Genomic DNA, 19974 nt, shown 5'->3' on the forward strand with positions numbered 1-19974 from the left:
TCTGCCAGGGGAGGTTTAGGTTAGATGTTAGGAAGAAATTCTTTACAGAGAGAGTAATCAGGCATTGGAACGGCCTACCCAGAGAGGTGGTGGATTCACCATCCCTGGAGGTTTTTAAAAAGAGATTGGATGTGGCCCTTAGTGCCATGATATAGTAATTGGAGTTGGATCAGGGGTTGGACTTGATGATCTTGGAGGTCTTTTCCAACCCAATATATTCTATGATTCTATTATTCTATGATATGCATTTTCTTTGGTAATAGCCCCAAATATGCTGACCAATTTGGACTGTGATGGGAAATTGAGATAAGATAAGGGTGGTATTATTATTCAGGGGAGAAGAATGTATCCACAAATGTGAAAGACTGGAATGCTGATGACTCAGACAATCCAGGTGCAAGCTGAGGCAAAGTAACCACCCAGGTCCTGAGGGCATGCACACCAACCACCTCAGGCTACAAGCTGAGTGTTGTTTCTTTGTCCTTACACAAATGACTCAGCTGTGATAACTCCCCTCCAGGGGAGCATCAGGACAATTCACACATAGCCTGAAGATATTCATCTCTTCTGATGAGCCATAATGGATCCACCTGTGCTGACATAACAGGCATCTGTAACATCTTAGAAGGTGTCAAAGACTCCTGAAATGTCCCATGATCCAGTATGACATCATCCAGTGTAGAATTCCCTGCCCCAGGGGAAGTACTTAAGGGTATTCCCACCTACCCTAAACCCTATAAAAGACCCCACTCAGACTTAACACTGGATTTTCTTCCCTTGGCACACAGGACTTTCCTTACCTGGGGGCTTTCACCACCACCTTGACAGGATTACAACCACTTCAATGAATGAACATCAAAATTGCTGGATCCAATGGGTGTCTTTCGGGTCCTTCTAGCAGCCTGGGGGGTTTGCAGTTTTGCTCTGACTGCATGTACCAAAAACGCAACCTCATTCCAGTGCTGACTCTCCAACTGTTCCTGCCAGGTTTTCCAGGTATGGGGGAGGTGAACCACGTGGCCATGTGTGGGTTTTTTCCGTGTGAGGGAGGTCAGCTGCCATCTCAATTTGGTCTGATGGGCAGGGCTTGGGAAGTTTCTCCTCATTGGTTGGTTTAACCCAGTTTTATCAGTACTGTTATTAGCATTCTTCTTGGTAAAGACGTTTTTTTTTCACTTACATCTGGGCATATTTGATCTCTCTCCCTGTATTGGAGAAACCAGAGGTATTGAAGCCAAGGGAGAGGACTTCTGTCTGAGGTCTCTGCTGCTCCAAATTGTCTCAAACCAAGACAGTTTAACCCCAGCCAGCAATCAAGGCCCATGCAACCACTCGCCCACTCCCCCACCAGGGGGATTGGGGAGAGAATTGAAAAGGTAAAAGGTGGAAAACTCATGGGTTGAGATCAAGACAGTTTAGTAGGGAAAGCAAAAGCCGCGCACAGAAGCAAAGAAAACCAAGGCATTAATTCACTGCTTCCTATGGGCAGGCAGGTGTTCAGCAATCTCCAGGAGAGCAGGGCCCCATCATGCATAATGGTTACTTGGGGACACAAATGTCATCACTCCAAATGTCTTCCCCTTCCTCTTTCTCCTCTTCACTTTATATACTGAGTATGATGTCATATGGTCTGCAAAATCCCTTTGGTCAGTTTGGGTCACCTGTCCCAGCTGTGTCTCCTCCCAACCTCCCATGCACTCCCAACTTCCTCGCCAGTGTGGCAGTATGAAAAACAGAAAGGGCCTTGGCTCTGTGCAAGCCCTTCTCAGCAATAACAAAAACATCTCTATGTTATCAACCCTGTCTTCAGCACAAATGCAAAACATAGCCCCGTACTAGCCACTGTGAAGAAAATTAACTCTACACCAGCTGAAACCAGCACAGCATGATAAATGATTCTCATAAGAATCATCATGAGAAGTGACCTTTGAAATGCGGAGTTATTGTTGGAAGACCAATTCTAGCTAGTGGTACTTAACAGGACAATAAACTGAAACCAGGCAACCACACTGCATACATGAAGTAAATATAAAAATACAAAGCATATAAAAATTTTTTAACTTCTACACCATCAAAAATTACAACTGGCTAGTTTCAAAAAATATCTTCAGTCATGATCAATGTATAGCAGAGCATAGTTACTATATTGTCATACCAGAAAATGTATTTACATATGGAAACTGAGAGGGAAGATCACATTTAAAAAAAAAAAAAAAACAACCAACAAACACCAGTACTCCCGTGTGGACTTTATCACAGCTCCTTTTCACAAAGATATTGATAGAGAATTCCAACACAAAAACAGTAAGTTTAAATTAACTTGTCACAGAACACTGATATGCAACATGTAATACTACTTCAACATGCCCAGAGCTTTCTTACAAAGCATCATTTCTTGTAAAACATGCAATAGAAGAACTCTTGAGAACTGAAGTGTAAAAGTAAACACAATCACTCAGCTAAAAAAGTGTTTGGCTTTTCTCATTTGAAAATGTAAATGTTTAATAGTATTATTCTTTTACAAGAAAATAGAAGTCTTGAACAATTCCAATTCCATCTCTGCTCATTCTGAATTATCTGCATAACATATCTGACATCCTAGTGCTCCCTAACCTTTGATCAAGAGCTCTTAAACTCTATTTAAACTGATTCAGACCATGTTTAAAAAAATAAATCTAGTATTTCTAACTTTGCTCTAAGTGTATTAAATATTTAAGTTACTCTCCATGATCTCAGTACATGAATTTTATTGAGTGTCCCATGAACAGTCATTTCTGACAGGTGAGATATATCCATCCTAACTAATTATTTGTATTACTAAAAGACAAAGTTTTCCTTAAGAAGAGTACAGTATTCCTAGTGCAATGAATTAAAACTCAGTTCAAAGCAGAATTATACTTCTCTCATGTTTCAAAAAAAAGTTGAAAAATGTTTTCAACTGTGAGAGAACTGTTTAATTAAAGGCTGCTTTAAATTTTATAATCCACAAGTGTTGTAAGAGTCCCTTTTCTTCCAACAACTCATTGATGAAAGACTGACATCCAATCCTATAATTAATTTAAAGAAAATGTGTGCAAAAATATTTAAATTTGAATATTCTAAGAAGCAATTAACTTTACTAAGATCTCAAACATTGAAATAATACTTCCTGTTAAAGGGACACCTGCACTAACCAGTGTTCAAGGGCTCGCATTCAGCTGATTAAACTATAAAATAGTGCTCCCCAAAATGTAATTCAAAGAGATTTCCTCATGTTTGTTGTTTTTTTTTTTTTAAACAAAGATTATAATGCAAATAATTTAATCCTTAACTTTGTTAGGTGGAAGCCATGACATGAGAAAAGGTCCCTTTAACGAGGAAGGAGATAAGCATCATTTAATCAGAATGTGGGAATGGAATCTGTACCTATGGGTAAATGGCAATGCATTCTGGGTTGGTTCAGCCCTTGGTTCTGAGTTCTGTTTCACTTCCGGCATCACTGTCTCGCCATCTGTCCCATTAATACTTTGTGGTGTTAAAAGAGACTGAATGTCCCCTCCAGCTGATTCCTTAAGTAAAACAAACAAATGGCACATTAGAATTACCAAGGACCATTGATGGTGCATTCAGTTTCACCTACGAGCCATCTGTAAATAAAACTTATTCAGCACAGTCCTTGCAAAACTTTCATAGACACGTCAGCCTGGCCTAGCTCTCACTGGTCATGGTATTATCTGGGAAGAATACTCCAGTTATAGCCAGGCAGCTACACCTGAAAAACTTACTGACTTTCTTCCTAGCAGAAGGTACTGGTGCAGTTTTAATCAGCTCTCATTATGCCAACACATACATTTATTTTTTGGCCAACAAACACTATTTTTCAATTTCTAGTCACTGAAAAGTGCTTCCTTTAAAAAAAAACAAAGTACATTGTGTAGCCCACATCCTAAGTTAGAACATTATAGGCTTTTCAGTCCCTGTATGTGGTTTAATTTTAATATTTTCTTTACTATTATATAGTTTTCCAAGTAATGATTTTTGCAGGAGATAAGCAAGTCATATAAGCTAAGTAGCTCATTTCAATTTCAAAATGTCTTAGTAGGCTTTTAATAATCAAGTGGTAACATTTAACTCTAAGATAGTAAAGTTTCATGAATAGAGTTCAATGGATGTCATGGAGGGGTGACTATCCAGCAGAGGACTGGCTGAATTACAATATTTCCAAAAGCTAAGCAACTCCTATAGCCACACAGCCTTTTACCATCTACATAAAGAGATAAGACTGCTATTTACTGTGATTAAACTGAAGCACAAGCACAGTCTCTGGAAAGCCAGAAAACTGAAGAGCAGCAATCTCAGAAGAAATTGCAAGTATCTGAAGATGGTCATGATCTTACAAGATCAGGGTCTAATTTTAAGCCTCCACTTGTAGCCTTCAACTAGTTTACAAGGAGAAGGCTCTTTGAAAGCCAATACTGAATTTGATCCTATATCTCTAAGAAATGTTGCCCTTGACTTGGCCAGATGGAAAAACTCAATTCTTTTAAAGAAAATAGGATCTGTCTGTCATTATCACCTTCCACAAAACACTGGTGTCACTTAACCAAAAATATTGTTCAACGTTTTCATTACACTTTAAATTATATTAAGCATTTGCAGCACAACAATTGTCAAAATTTTGCTTTTATTCTACTGTATTTCTCACATAGCAAGAGATATATCTCACTCTGCAACTTGAATTATTGAGTAATAAAGGGTTACAGTAAAACATTTTAATAATGACTTCAAGTTCTATTATATTTAGCATTCCTCAAGTTATACAATGCACATGCACAAGTGTCTCCATTCTGCATCTTAATTAATTCCTACTGATTAAAAAGCAGGAAATAATTAGCTTACAGTGATTTATTACACAAATATAAAGTGTTATTTAAAATATAAATGTAAATTTTTTTTTTAGGAATGTAAATTGTTACTCATTTTTGTGAAGAAAGTACTTATTTTATACTCAAAACTATTACCTTAAGTGTTAATACTTTAGATGTCAAAATTAAATACTTTTACACAACAATTTTACTGAACTGAAACTGAATTGAGATTAAAGTGTCAAAGGAGAGCAGAGCTGGCAAGATAATCAGGCACATTAATTTTTTTATACAAATTATGTGGGTTTGTCTATTATTATCCTCTGATTTGATAAACTGTTTTCACTGCCATTAAAGGCATTATGAACCCAAGAATTTTTTTATGTCCTCCTCTTCCTACACTAGATGTTCTAAAAAACATATAACACATCCCACAAAATCTGACTTGCTTGTATCTTTAATCTAAAATTCCTACCACACTATTATTAGATACATAAAGCCAGAGCTTTATTAAAATATTTAAAGTATGAATGCATAAAAACGATTTCAGTAGAAGAAATACAAATGTGTAAGTTCCATCTAGGCTTATTTTTCAGTAAAGAACTTTCAAAGATGTCTAGTTTGAATGAAATTCAAGTGATAAAGATTAATGCAGACAAACATCAGTCTGTATAGTACCTAAAGGTTTGCTTTCTGCAAATTCACAAGGGGCTGATCTGCATATACAAGAGAAACATCAGATTCTACTGTATATTTCTTCCACCAATACAGGTTAATCAGTGCTCTCACACACAACTATTCATGCCTGGTAAATAATTTTTATTTAAAATACAAAAATGTTGTGATGCTAACATTTTTCAGGCAATAGTTATTCCTAATATTATAGGAGGGTCTCAGAATCACAGAAGAAAGAAATGGATTATTTTCGTTTACTCACCACACAATTTCAGAAATTACTAGAGTTCTTAATCTGAAATGACTGGGGTCACAAGAAATACCTGAAGAAAGATTCTGGTTTGGAAAAAAACCCCAAGAACTATGGTTCAGACTCCAGTTCTTCAGTTGGTTGTAAAACTGATGGGGTGAGGGTGCAAACCCTATTTGGTTGTGTACTTGAACCTAATTAAAATTAGTTTAAACAATAAAGGAAAAAAAAAAAAAGCGGTACACACAGTTTTCAGCCTATTGATTCACTCTACTCAGGGAACTCCAGATCCAGGTTTTGCACTTTCAGTGCATAGGCAAGCCTGTAACTGAAATTAGACCATGAGTGGCTTGTCACTATAAGATCCATGGGTTTATGACATGAACAAAATAATGCATTTTTTAAAGCAGTACTATGAGAAATGTAACATATTTTATGTAAGTTTTAAAAGCATATTTTCCAGTCTTTATGTGCACTATCTTCCTACCTATTAATTTAATGCAGAATGATATCTTCAAATCCAATACAGCAGAGGGATTAACAGTAGCTGAGCTACTGTTATGGAGCTCACTACTCACACGCTACCTCCCAATGCCTTTCCTGTCAAAACTTCCTTTAAAAGCAAAGTTCCTATAAAGTCTTGACTGACTACTGAAAATATCTCTTCTTCCTCTTTTCCTTCCCTTCTCTGCAAAGGATCGCTATATAAAAGGGAAAAAAGAGCTGTAAAATGATTGAGAAAGGCAATACTGGAATTATGTGCCTTGCAGCCACTTTTTGGCAGATAATCAAAATGACAGCAACTGTTCCTTCAAATGTCTCTGAGGTCCTACCTTCCCTCCCCACTACCAAGCACCTGTCTTTCCCTCAGACATAAATTTCTTCAAATAAGCTCCAGCGCTATGGAAGCGCTGCAGTCTGTCATGAAGTAATCACTCCTCATCTGCTCCAAACTCCCTTCTTTCTGAAGAACTAATGAGAAGCATTAAGTATGTAAAGACTGCTGATGTGTCAGGACTTGCACTAACTGTATTTTGAAATAACACGCTAACTTATCAACACAGCTAAAAGCCAAGAGATGAAAAGTAAGGCCTGAATATGAAATTATTCCTAAACATGTGGTAAATAAATCGCAGTTCTCAATGTGTATTATACAATTGCTCAAGATAACATTTCTATAGCTGCCTACAGTATAAAATGTTAGGCTCCAAATAAAAAGGGAAATCTGGAAAATAAACAATATTAATAGCTCATATGGATTAAGAAAAAGCTTTAACCCTGGACAACTGCTAGACTAAAGAATCTGAATGAGTAGCTCAAATTTATGTCCAAACCAAATAAGTCACTCCATTCAACAGTTTCAGATTTAACTTCTGAGTGCAGATTATTAATCATCATGTCAGAAGAGAAGCAGAGTAGTTGTTGTGCCTCTAATATGAGCAACAACTAGAGGCCTGGCTGAAGCATTTCACTGTCTATAAAGCCCAAGTGTATACTAGTGTGAGAGACTGAATTTGAGTTATTTATTAATTGGGTCGAATCAACCAACTTCTGTGTATGTGTCGGGGGAGGGAGCCAGGCCTCTAGTATCAGAAGACACATGGTCTGCAGCCAACATGGCAGCTCAAAAGGTACATGGCACCAGAGCCATGTGGCAAGAGCCTGTAAATCAAAAAAAGGTCCACCTTGTAGCCTGCCCACACCACACCTCCTAGAGCCTCTGATTGGCTGACTTACTCCTCACTCTGGCTAGGAGGGCACTGAGTGGTCAATAAACTGGTGGTCCCGCGTGGGAGGGGTGGCCACAGTGGCCAGGGCATATAAATATAGGTGCAGAGGGGCTCTACTTTCCTTTCTCTCGCAGGACCTGCTGCTTTGTAACTCTTGGCAGTAACTATTTTTTGCTCCTCTCCTCTCTTTCTTTACTCCTTTCCTCTCTTACTTAAAACCAATGGGTGGTATTTCACTAGGTTATGTGGGTTGGTTACCTGGGAAACATCATCTTCTCAGATGGTAAGATTGATGCAGAAATAGACAACAGGTTAGCAAAGGCATACAGAGCTTTTGGTAAACTCCATAAAAGAGTGTGGCAAAACAAACACCTGAAGAAAAGTACTAAGATCAGTGTTTACAGAGCCATTGTACTGTCTACTCTTTTATATGGATCTGAATCATGGGTCATTTACTGCCACCACTTGCGTCTCTTAGAATGCTTCCATCAGTGCTGCCTCCGTACAATCCTAAACATCCACTAGACTGACTATGTGACCAACACATCTGTCCTTGAACAGGCAGCAGTCACGAGCATTGAGGCCATGCTGCTGAGAACACAGCTGCGCTGGGCAGGGCACGTCTCCAGGATGCAGGACTACCGCCTCCCTAAGATTGTGCTATATGGGGAACTTGCCACTGGCTGCCACAAGAGAGGAGCCCCGAAGAGGAGATACAAAGACTACCTGAAACAATCCCTCAGCCTTGGCCATATTGATCATCACCCTTGGTCTACCCTGGCCTCCAATTGGGAGGCCTGGAGACACACCATCTATAACACCGCTGCTTCTTTTGAGAACACATACAGGATCACTCTCGAGGAGAAACGACAACGCAGAAAGAATCGCATTTTGTCAATATCACCTGGGGAGTCTTTCTGCTGTGCCTTCTGCAACCGGACTTGTCTATCTCGCATTGGCCTTTTTAGCCATCAGCGCGCTTGTAGCAAGCGTGGGTAGAGCCCTTCTCAAATCTTCGTTCACAAAGCCTAGCCATGATGATGTGGGTTGGTGTTTGCTGGGTGCTTTAGCGTAATGCTTCTCCTTAGTTGTTTGTTACTTCTGTAAAACCTTTTGCCAAAATGATTATTTTCTCACTAAATTAAAAGAAGTCCCTTGGGAAATGCATGTTGCGTGTTCTCTTTATGTGAATTCAAGGTATCAAAGAACCAAAGGCTCTGCAAAAGTTTGTGTGGGCAAACTCTTGGGAGTCTTAAATATAAGTAAAACACCCAGGTAGCCCATGGCTTGAACCCAGGGCTTTACAACTAGGTTATAATACTTCCATTATTTATGTATTTATTAATGGAAATTATGACAAGTTTAGAGACAGTCAAGAAAACTAATAAAAATTAATGCCTTATTTTTTCCTGTTACAGTAGAGCAAGCATTTTCCCTTTAATAGCAAAAGCCAACCTAGCACTGGGGCAAAATGCCTATTGGGAAAACATGAGGTTGGATCATTGAGCATTGTTGTGGTTTCCACTGACTTGGAAAGACAACAGTAGCAGCTTTCTAGTGGCAATAAACCTATTCGTACAGCATGTTGCAAACTGACTGCCATCCTTATTCCATCAAAGATCACAAGCATACTGCAGTACAAAGCACTCAAGGGATGCACTATTCAATGAATGAGGATGCACTCACCAGAAAAAAAAAAGACTCAGATGCATTAATCCTACTCAGCTCAGGAACCTCTGCTGTAGTTTTAAAGCTGCTTCATCCTCCAAGAGGAGGAATTATTTTTGTGTTCACTATTGCTTCAAAAAGTAAAAAAACTTCAATTTTTGTTGTACTCAGTGCATCGCCTGAAGTTTCATAGATACAGTAAGAAAAACCCCAAAGGGTCTTTAGATTTACTTACATAACTGCTCACTATCTTTACTCATAACATATTTTCTGGGGAAAGCTCAAAGAAGGGGATGAGAGTAAACAAAAGGACAATTTCATATTAAAGCAAGCCCCTTTGACACTTCAGGAAAGTATATTAAATGCATTCTTAGACTTCTTGACACTTCTAGCTGACTGCTGAGAGGATTCAGGGAAACTGTGAAGTACTCTGTTAATTTTTAATACAAGATGTGTATAAGATACAGTAAGTAGAACAGACTATGAAGTACTAGGCTTAAATCAGGCAATAAGACTCACTTGAGAGGGTGTACTTGTTAGCTCCATCTTTTCTTGGGATTTTTCCTTTGCTAGTCGTGCAGCTTCTTTGAATTCCTGAAATTTTTCTGCAAACTGAAGGTACACATTTAAAAAAAAAAATGGTGAAAGAGTAGGTGTTAAGTAGTTAAATTACACACAGGACAGAATGCTGTACTTAAATAAGTATCTAATAAGGAGAAAAATTAAAAAATTCTACTGACAGAATTTGACTTTGTAAAATATTAAGACAGTTACACAGTGGCATACCTTTTAGACATAATGTACTCTGTTTATATGACAGGAAAATTGTGATGCAAAAAAAATTTAATTTGTTGCTAATAGTGTTAAAAAAAACACCTCATATATGGCATATAATAGTGATAAACTGCCTTGCACATCTACTTTCATAATCAGGTTTTACTGTTTTCCTGACAACAAATGATCTGGTTCTGAAGCCTACTGTGGTCACTATTAGCCTAGAGCCTTCAATGGGCTTCATTCTTTCATGACTGAAAGAACACTAATTTCTTCCCAAATTTTAACAGCATTTATAATTTCAAGAGCTAATTAAGAAAGCAACAGTGGAAATATTGAGTAAAGTTCATTTCTTGATTGTTCATCAACGTGAATCGAGTTAAAGAACAAATTCATTAAACTAAACACTCATATATACCAAACACTAAATACAAGAATTTCACATTGAACTGCCATATGAAGCTTGATTTCTCTGCTACATGTACCTCTTCCAGAAAATAGCTAAAGCAACAATTTGGAAATGCACCCTTAAAATTGATAAATTAAATCAATTTATTAACAATAGGGCCTAGATTCTCTGGCTAGAGAAAAATCTCTTCAGCAGCAGCATACAAAGAAATTGTTTTGCACTGCATGTATTCAAAAGGGATGATGGCTACTTTTGTGTGACTCAGTCTCCTCAACTATTTTAAATCAGGACTTCACTTCCTATTCTACCTTATTGTCTTTAAACTACTTCTCCTGGTAGGCTATTAGTTTTTGAGGAAGTATCATTTCTCTTTACTGGTATCCTATATTTCGGTTGTCAGGTTATTTTAAAGCATATGTTTTCTGAATATAGAAGGAGACAAAATATTCCATCCAGAAACTCTAATTCAGTATCAAAAAAGGCCAATGGCATCCTGGCCTATATCAGGAACAGTGTGGCCAGCAGGACTAGGGAAGTGATTCTTCCCCTGTACTAGTCACTGGTGAGGCCACACCTGGAGTACTGTGTCCAATTCCGGGCCCCTCAGTTTAGGAAGGATGTTGAGGCACTGGAGCGTGTCCAAAGAAGGGGAACAAAGTTGATGAATGGTCTGGAGCACAAGTCCTATGAGGAGCAGCTAAGCAGGCTGAGGTTGTTTAGCCTGGAGAAGAGGAGGCTCAGGGGAGACCTTATCACTCTCTACAACTCCCTGAAAGGAGGTTGTAGCCAGGTGGGGGTCATTCTCTTTTCCCAGGCAACTAGCAATGGGACAAGAGGACATAGTCTTAAGCTGTGCCAGGGGAGGTTTAGGTTAGACATTAGGAAGAAGTTCTTCACAGAAAGAGTGATTGGGCATAGGAATGGGCTGCCCAAGGAGCTGGTGGAGTCACCATCCCTGGAGGTGTTTAAGAAAAGACTGGATGTAACACTTAGTGCCATGGTCTAATTGACAAGATGGTTTTTAGGTCATAGGTTGGACCTGAGGATCTCAGAGCTCTTTTCCAACCCATCTGATTCTGTGAAATGTTTTAGGTATCACTGACTTCCATCTGATTCCTGATGGAACAATCTTGAGGTGAATTTGTGGTCTGACATATTGAGAAAAGGTCTAATTGTTGCAATGATCTCTGAGTTAGCAGTAGTATAGCTAAAGGTTTCTGTATAGACCAGGCCCAAAGGATTGGAATGTGCTAGCCATGCAAGATTAAGAAAAAACAATTATCAAAAGAGGAACTGAAGCATAAAGAACATGCACCTGGGTGGTGGGAGTTAGTTAAACGAGTTAGGCAACTGAGGATGATTTATGATGACCTAGCTGGGAGCTAATTATTTGGATGAAATATTAAGTTTCACTATGTACTTTGATGTAGTAGCTTAGCAAATGTCTTTGTTTGTCTGAGTGTATAAAAGATGTACTCAAAATGAAGGTTTTGGGATTCTGGCTTTGGGACTTGAGCCCCCAGGTCCCCGGGCCCTAATAAAGCACCGGCATAAACTCTCTGTTGGTTTGTGCTTCTTTACTGTGACGGGCAACATAATGAAGATAAACAAATGTTTAATAATTTTCTTCTATACTGTTTGCACATGAAGTTGATTAGAGTGATGTTATTTTTATATTGGATAGTCTTGCTCCACTGATTCTCACAGCTCCAATAATCACCTAGAAAGTTTACCACTGTTTCACTCTATCCTAGTAATCAGTTTAGGAGGACAAAGGTATATGAACCAAAGATTCAAAGTAAAAAATTCAAACACTTGATACATGCTTTGGAAATCATCTGCTTGTTTAGAGTGGCATAGTGTCATAGGTTGGAAAAGAGATGTTGGAATTTTTTCCTAATGTCCGCCCCCCCATCTCTTCCTTCTGGGATGGGGGGGGGGAACAGAGCAAAACCACATGCTCTGGGCAGCAAAGGAGCAGGGGGAGGGCGAGCTCTCTCAGGAAACGCGGTTGCTGCAGGGACGGCTGGGGAGTTTTTTGTTTGGGGTTTTTGGGTTTGGTCCGCAGACCAAACAGAGCAGTAGCCCGTTTTTGGCCGCCTCCTTTTCTTTTCCTGAGAGGAAGTTTTTTTCCCCCATGGGACACCTCTCAGGGGAAAACTGAGAGAGAGAGACCAACCCATCTCAAAGCGAGGTATTCTGCTTTCGAGACTGCCTGTGGGGAAAAAGGACTCCTGCATCACTGGCTGTGAAGCCATTGGCTGCTGGCTGCTATGGGCGTACATGGCTTCGAGCAGCTCTTGAACTGCAGGGACAGTCCTGCCCTCCCCCTGCCCCAGGTTACCATGGGTTTCTTCCCCCCCACCTGGGGAATTGGGACTTTGTTTTGTTTCTTCTGAAAGTTTATGATTGAATCATTTGTTGTTTATTCAGATTTTGTTAATAAAAAGCTGTTCTTTTCCTTTTCTACATTTCCACCTGAAGTCTCTTAATTTCTAAGTTGTAATCTTGTTAAACTAAGACACACAGCTAAGCAGACAATGCTCTGAGAAGAACCAGCTTATTAGAAGACATGACTTTTATTATCTCTGGTTATTTGCTTCATTAACCTGTTGATATCAGACACAGATTAGACTAAGTTTTTTGCTCCCTGTGATACCTTGGAGTTTTGATGTTTTGATTTTTTTTAATTTTTGTAGATTTTAGAAGTAGTTATGTAGATTTTAGAGTAGCAGCAATATTATCCCTTTACCCTTAACACACCAGCTCAAACCCCTGTTACCCATTCCCATATCAATTCCCTAAATTCCTTAGCCTGTTTAGTCTTTTTTTCAAGGTAGAACTGCAAAAGAACATCTTAACCCTATGGAACAAGACATAGCTGTAGACCCAACAACCTTCAGGCCTAGAATTCTGGAAGGCCTCCAAGGACATTACGTGCTCTGAGGAAGATGAAGATGAAGAAGAGGGGGTCCCAAAATGTCTCCAGACCCAATTTCCAAGAGGCGTGGCGGGGGCAGAACCTGGGTGGTGACTGGACTGGATTGGGCGAAAATCATTATAAAATTGCGGACATCTGTATTTCGGGAGCGCTGGGGGTTATTCTAGAAAGCTTGAGGGCTCATTAAACCTTTGTATCCTTATCTTATCTCCTACCTAATTTGGCTTGGAGTCTTTTTTTCCTCACAGCCATTTAGGCAACAGTTTTGGTGACTCCCTACGGGGAAATCGAGACCTGTGACTCCTCTGGATGGTATTTCGTTTTGCAGGGATTTCTTTCCAGCCAGCATATCTTGAAGAATTCCTGCTCTGATCTCGGGGGGCCCAGCTTCTCGGAACCGCACATGGAGGAGGTAAGATAAAGAACAAAACTCCTAGAGAATTTTAATTAGCAGCTACGGGAAGGAGTTTCCCCAGGGCTAGGGAATACAGTGAGGCTGGGAAGGAAAACTCGGACTTGGGCCCAAAGTCAGTGTTTTCCCAATCTGTTGGCAAAGAGATTTTTGCCGGAGTGGGCAGCGGAACTGCCCGGGAAAGCTTAAGTTACGGCAGGCAAGAGGATTTCGGGTTTCTTGTTGGCCAGGTGTGGCTGGAGAGGGGGGGGGACGCCTCCCCGTTTGAAACTCTGTGTTTCTGCCTGAACCTGGTACTGTCTGGATTGGATACAAAGTCTGCAGTGTGTGTCTGTGGCTGTGAGTTTTAAGTTAGACCTGTTGTTTTCCTTGTGTGCTGTTTGTTAACATGGGATGTTCACAAGCTAAGGAGGAGATTCCAGAGGGAACCCCTCTTGCTTTGGTTTTACGGTATTGGGATGATTTAACTGGCCCTGAAACATCTTTAAAAAGGCGGGAGTTAGTTAGACTCTCTATGGCTGTCTGGCCCTATACTGGGAAAATTAGAGGAATAGCTTGGCCGAAATTTGGCTCTTTTGAAGCAAATACAGTGTTTCATCTTATGACAATCCTTCATAAGGAAGAGATGTGGTCGCAGTTGCATTATGCAGAATTATTCTACCTTTTCTTAACCCGTCCAAAGTTGAGAAAGGCATATAAAAAGGACAAAGTTAAAATAGTAGTAGAACACACAGAAATGATATTAGAGGAGAAAAAGAAAAAGAAAAATCGTGTTAAGCATGATCCTTAAGAGGAAAATAATCTTGAAAGCCCTAGAGATGAAGATCTGGACCTTTTAGTTCCCCCAAATATGAGAATAGGAAGCTCCCCCCCTTTGGCGCAGGCTGCGGGCGCGGCGGGCGTAGGTCCATCAGGAGTGGGGGTAGCCCCCGGGACGGGTCCTGCCAGCTTGGCGGGGCCAACTGGACCTGCAGTGCCGGGTCAAGTTGCTTCGGGGGCCCCGGGGGCAACGGCAGGACAAGCTGGGACTGCTCCGGGCGGAGCGGGGGTCCTAGGAACTGCTGTTAGTGCTCCGGGACCCGCTCCGGCTCTTCCGGCTAGCGCGGGAGCGGGAGGGGCGGGGGTGGCCCCTACCCCGGCTGCAACGGGGGCTCTGGCTCCGGCCGGACCGGCAGCGCCGGCCCTAGCTGGAGCCGCGGGCTCTGCCGATAGTGGCGGGGAGGCGGCGGCCCCCTCCGGGGCTGCCACAGGCAGCGCAGGCTCAGTTGCTGTGGGAGAGGGGCTGGTCCTATCCGGAGTCACGTGCCCTCACAGTCACGGGGGGGCTGCACTGGCTCCCTCCTGGGCCATTCCGGGAGTGCCAGGCGCAGCTGCGGTTACCACGGCAACGGGGGTGGGAGGTTCGAATCTCAGCACTGCGGGAGGAGGAGCGGGGGCGGTGTCTACAGCCAGAGTCCCTGCCCCGGCTGATATAGGACCCTCCAGCTTTGCCATGAGGGGCGGGGACGAAACCGCCCCCATCCCTTCGGCACCACCCTACTCTACGGAGGAAAGGGGGGGCCAGGGTTTAGAATTACAGCAACGGGGGAGAAGCAGATTGAGGAGGAGCAGTTCAGTTCCTCCTATGGACAGGAGACAAAGATGGGGTCTTCCCCCTTTTGACCCCTCGAGCACAAACGTTAAGACTCGGGATAGTGATTTTTCTGTTTCAGGCACAGAAGCTTCTGAGGATGAATCAAACGATAGATTGGGGAGGGGGGAAGAGAAACCACTTATAGTAAGACCAAAGACAGGGGGAAGAAGAGTACAAGAAGCTCTGTCAGACCCCAATCCGGTGGCTAGTAGGACAAGATCACAAAAGGAAAAGCCTACAGTAGAAGGCCCCTTAAGGCAAGCCCTGAGCAACCAGGGTCCAGTTTTGATAAAAACTCCTTTCTCTAGGTGAGTTACAGCAGTGGAAAGCTTCAGTTGGAACATATAGGGAAAGCCCAGACAAGGTAACTAGGTTTATGAAAAGAGCAATAAAGACACAAAATCCTGATTGGGAAGATTTGGAAATAATGCTAGACACATTATTAGATTCTAGTGAAATAGACATGGTTAAGAAAACTGCCCGGGATGAAATAGAGAGGCTCATCTGGGCAGATGCAAGGACAACTGCAAGATGTGTTTCCCTCAGAGGATCCCAAATGGGATCCCAATTTACCAGAAAAAAGAGAAGCATTGAAACGCTATCAGGATTGGGCGATTTATGGTCTTAAATATGGAATTCCAAAAGCGGTAAATTGGTCAAAAATGTTTACAGTGAAACAAGATAAAAATGAATCCCCTACGGATTTTCTAAACAGACTAACAGAGGCCGTACGAAAGTACACAGATATAGATATAGAATCACAGTCAGGGAAAAACCACTTGGTCTATTTATTTATAGGCCAATCTGCAGATGATATAAGGAAAAAGCTACAGAAAGCAGGTGAGGACAAGAGTATTGGTGAATTAATGAATATAGCTTGGACAGTCTATCAAAACAGAGATCAAAAAGGTGGGGGGAAGGAGCAGGATAATGACTACCGGAATCATCGCAATGTCCACCGTGAAAATTATAGATCTAGTTACCAGCATGATAAGACTAATGATGTATGTTCTTTTTGTAAAAAGAAGGGACATTGGAGAAGGGATTGTCCGGACTCGAAGAGGAAAAGTGAATTTCCACCCCCTCCTCCAACCTCCCAACTGACTTTAGGCCAGAATGCATGAAGGGAATCAGAGGTTTCTACCCCAGCAGAACCTCTGGTTGTAGCTAAGCTGGGGGGAGAAGATGTGGAATTTTTAGTTGATACAGGTGCTGCATATTCCGTGTTAAACACCTTGGAAGGGAAACTAAGTCAGGATACTGTAACTATGGTTGGTGCCACAGGGGTAAGTGAAACCAGGCCTTTCTTCAAGCCCTTGAAATTTAAATTAGGGAAACACTGGGTAACTCATCAATTCCTCTATATGCCAAATTCTCCTATGCCTTTATTGGGAAGAGATTTATTAGAAAAACTGGAAGCTGAAATTAAATTCTGTAAGGGGGGAGGAATAAAAGTTATCATCCCTGACACTAAATATATCGAGGCAGCCACCTTTTTCATACAGGAGAACCACAGAGAGATCCCCGCAGAAGTTGAAAATGCTGTGATCCCTTTAGTGTGGGCTAGCGATTGTCCTGGGAGGTCCAAATGAGCAGAACCCGTAAGCATCACACTCAAGCCAGGAGCAACACCAGTAAGGCAAAAACAATACCCCTTGAAGCTAGAAAGTCGTCAAGGTTTAGCACCCATAATTGAAAAGTTTCTTAAATTTGGCCTATTGGTAGAATGTGAATCTAAATATAACACCCCCATCCTTGTAGTGAAGAAAACTGATGGTAAGAGCTATCAATTGGTCCAAGATCTGAGGGTAATCAATAAAATAACAGAGGATATATACCCTGTAGTAGCGAACCCCTATACCTTGTTAACCACATTAACAGAGGAATTAGGGTGGTTTACAGTGCTTGATCTAAAAGATGCCTTTTTCTGCATTCCTGTGCACAAGGACAGCCAAGAGCTTTTTGGTTTTGAATGGGAAAATCCGGAGACAGGGAGAAGAACTCAACTTACATGGACTGTCTTACCGCAAGGCTATAAGAACAGCGCGACGATATTTGGAAACCAGCTGGCAAAAGAACTGGAAGACTGGAGAAGGCAGTAGCCAGAAGAACTTGTCCTGCAGTATGTAGATGACATACTAATTGCTGCTAAAGGTCGGGAACAATGCATCGAGCTCACTGTAAGTCTTTTAAACTTTCTGTGACTAAGTGGGTATAGGGTCTCAAAAGAGAAAGCACAAATTGCAAAGGAAATAGTCATTTACCTGGGGCTTGAAATCTATCGTGGACATCAACGGCTTAGCACAGATCGGAAAGAAGCCATCTGCCGTCTCCCAGAGCCCCGCACTGTATGAGAAATGCAGGCTTTTCTAGGAATGGTGGGGTGGTGTCGCCTGTGGATAGCTGACTACGAGTTATTAGTCAAACCCCTATATGAAGCACTGAAAACAGCCAAGGAAGGAGTTATAACATGGACAGATGAGATCCGAGCTGCATTTAAACAACTGAAACAGTCCTTAATGTCAGCTCCAGCACTGGGACTACCAGACCTAACCAAACCTTTTGAACTGTTTACATATGAGCAACTAAATGTTGTGTACTGTCACAAACCCTGGGAAACCAGCAAAGGGCTGTGGCCTACTTCTCCAAACAGCTAGACAGTGTCAGCCAAGGATGGCCAGGGTGTTTGAGGGCTGTGGCAGAGACTGTTATCTTGATCCAAGAGACCCAGAAACTCACCCTGGGACAGCGCATTGTCGTGTATGTACCCCATGCAGTCCAAGCTGTGCTTGAGCAAAAGGGGGGCCACTGGCTCTCCCCTAGCAGAATGCTTAAGTACCAAGCTGTGTTGTTGGAACAGGATGATGTTACCCTGAAAACAACATCTGTTGTAAATCCTGCTATGTTTCTGTCCTCAACATTGATTGACGATATGCCTGAGCATGACTGTTTGCAGACCATAGAGGAGACTTATTCCAACAGACCAGACCTGAAGGATGAGCCTCTGGAAAACCCAGACTGGGAACTGTACACAGACGGAAGCAGCTTCATGCGGGACGGAAAACGGATGACAGGATATGTAGTGACAACCAGGGATGAGGTAATCGAGGCAAAGGCCTTGCCTGCTGATGTGTCATCCCAAAAAGCAGAACTGATTGCACTGACAAGAGCTCTAGAACTGAGCGAAGGTAAGAAAGTGAATATCTGGACAGATTCTAAGTATGCATTCAGTGTTGTGCATGCCCATGGAGCCATCTGGAAAGAGAGAGGGCTACTAACTGCCCAAGGCAGTGGGATTAAACATGCCGACCAAATCCATGCACTCCTTCAAAGTATCTGGAAGCCAGAAAAGGTATCTCTCGTGCACTGCAGAGCTCATCAGAAGGGGAAAACAATTCCTGAATTGGGAAATCATTTTGCTGACCAGGCTGCAAAAAGGGCTGCAGAAAAAGGCATTCTAGCAGTAGTTCCACAGAAAGAAATCGATTTGACAGGGTACACCCCAAAATATGATGAGAAGGACCACCAATTAATTAAATCCCTTAAAGCTGAAATCAAAGAAAGTGGGTGGGCTGTTACACCAACAGGACAGGTTGTGGTCACACCCCCACTCCTAAGGGAAATAGCTCTGCGGGAACATGAGGCTACCCACTGGGGAATAGAGAACCTTCTTAAACACCTAAAGAAGGTAGTGATAGGGACAGGTATGACTGAAGTCGTGCAATCCATAGTGAGTAAGTGTGAAATCTGCCCGCAGAACAACCCTTATACGACCAAGAGGGTGGTGCTAGGAGTAACAAAGGCTTGGAACCTTCCCGGAGATTACTGGCAAATAGATTTTGCTGAGTTACCACTGCGGGAGGGGTACAAATACATACTAGTGCTGGTTGACACTTTTAGTGGATGGCCTGAAGCTTACCCGTGTCGCACTAACACAGCAAGAGAAGTGGTAAAAACTTTGCTTAATCACATAATTCCAAGATTTGGGGTTCCTCTGGGAATGTCATCAGACAGAGGGGCACATTTCATTGCAGTGATAGTGAAGGAGGTATGTCGTGTCCTGGGAATTGTTTGGGACCTCCACACTCCCTATAGACCTCAAGCAAGTGGCAAAGTCGAATGCATGAATGGCACTCTTAAAATGCAAATTGGTAAAATTTGTCAGGAAACATCTATGTCATGGGCTTTGCCTCTAGCTCTACTGAGGATTCGTATCCAGCCAAGGCGGAGGGATAACATAAGTCCTTATGAAATACTGTATGGAAGACCATACCAGGCTCCGCATATTCCAGGGGACATTCACATGAGAGGAAAGATTGATTTACAAAAGTATTTGATTGCTTTAGGCTCTACTTTACAGAAGCCCCAGAAATTCATTGAGCTTTCCAGGCCCATAGGATTGGACACCCCTGCTCATCAATTCCAACCAGGAGACTGGGTCTACATCAAATGGTGGGATAGTGACCTGCTGCGAGCCAAGTGGAGAGGCCCTTTCCAAGTCCTGCTGACTTCCCTCACTGCTGTTAAAGTTGCTGGCAAAGGACCGTGGTTTCATTACTCCAGAGTGAAGAAAGCTTCAGTTCCTGGGACTATCAACAAAGCAGAACCTGACTCAGAGGAAGATGATGTGGCATAGAC

The 19974-nt window shown here is 41.8% G+C and overlaps 1 protein-coding gene across 1 annotated transcript in view; it reads right to left on the minus strand.

Moving 5' to 3' along the window:
- Positions 1-3371: 3371 nt before the first annotated feature.
- LOC114066347 (homer protein homolog 1-like) overlaps positions 3372-19974 on the minus strand; it is a 49919-nt gene continuing 33316 nt past the window's right edge. The window contains exons 4-5 of the mRNA XM_027900955.1: positions 9687-9779; positions 3372-3548 (exon numbers count right to left, since the gene is read on the minus strand). Of these exons, the coding sequence (XP_027756756.1) occupies positions 3372-3548; positions 9687-9779 (270 nt within the window). The remainder of the gene's footprint in view (positions 3549-9686; positions 9780-19974) is intronic.

Source organism: Empidonax traillii, unplaced genomic scaffold (assembly GCF_003031625.1).
Source record: "Empidonax traillii isolate 1590-97213 ecotype Southwest subspecies unplaced genomic scaffold, ASM303162v1 scaffold759:size305195, whole genome shotgun sequence".
In the NCBI taxonomy this organism is placed as follows: Eukaryota; Metazoa; Chordata; class Aves; order Passeriformes; family Tyrannidae; genus Empidonax; species Empidonax traillii.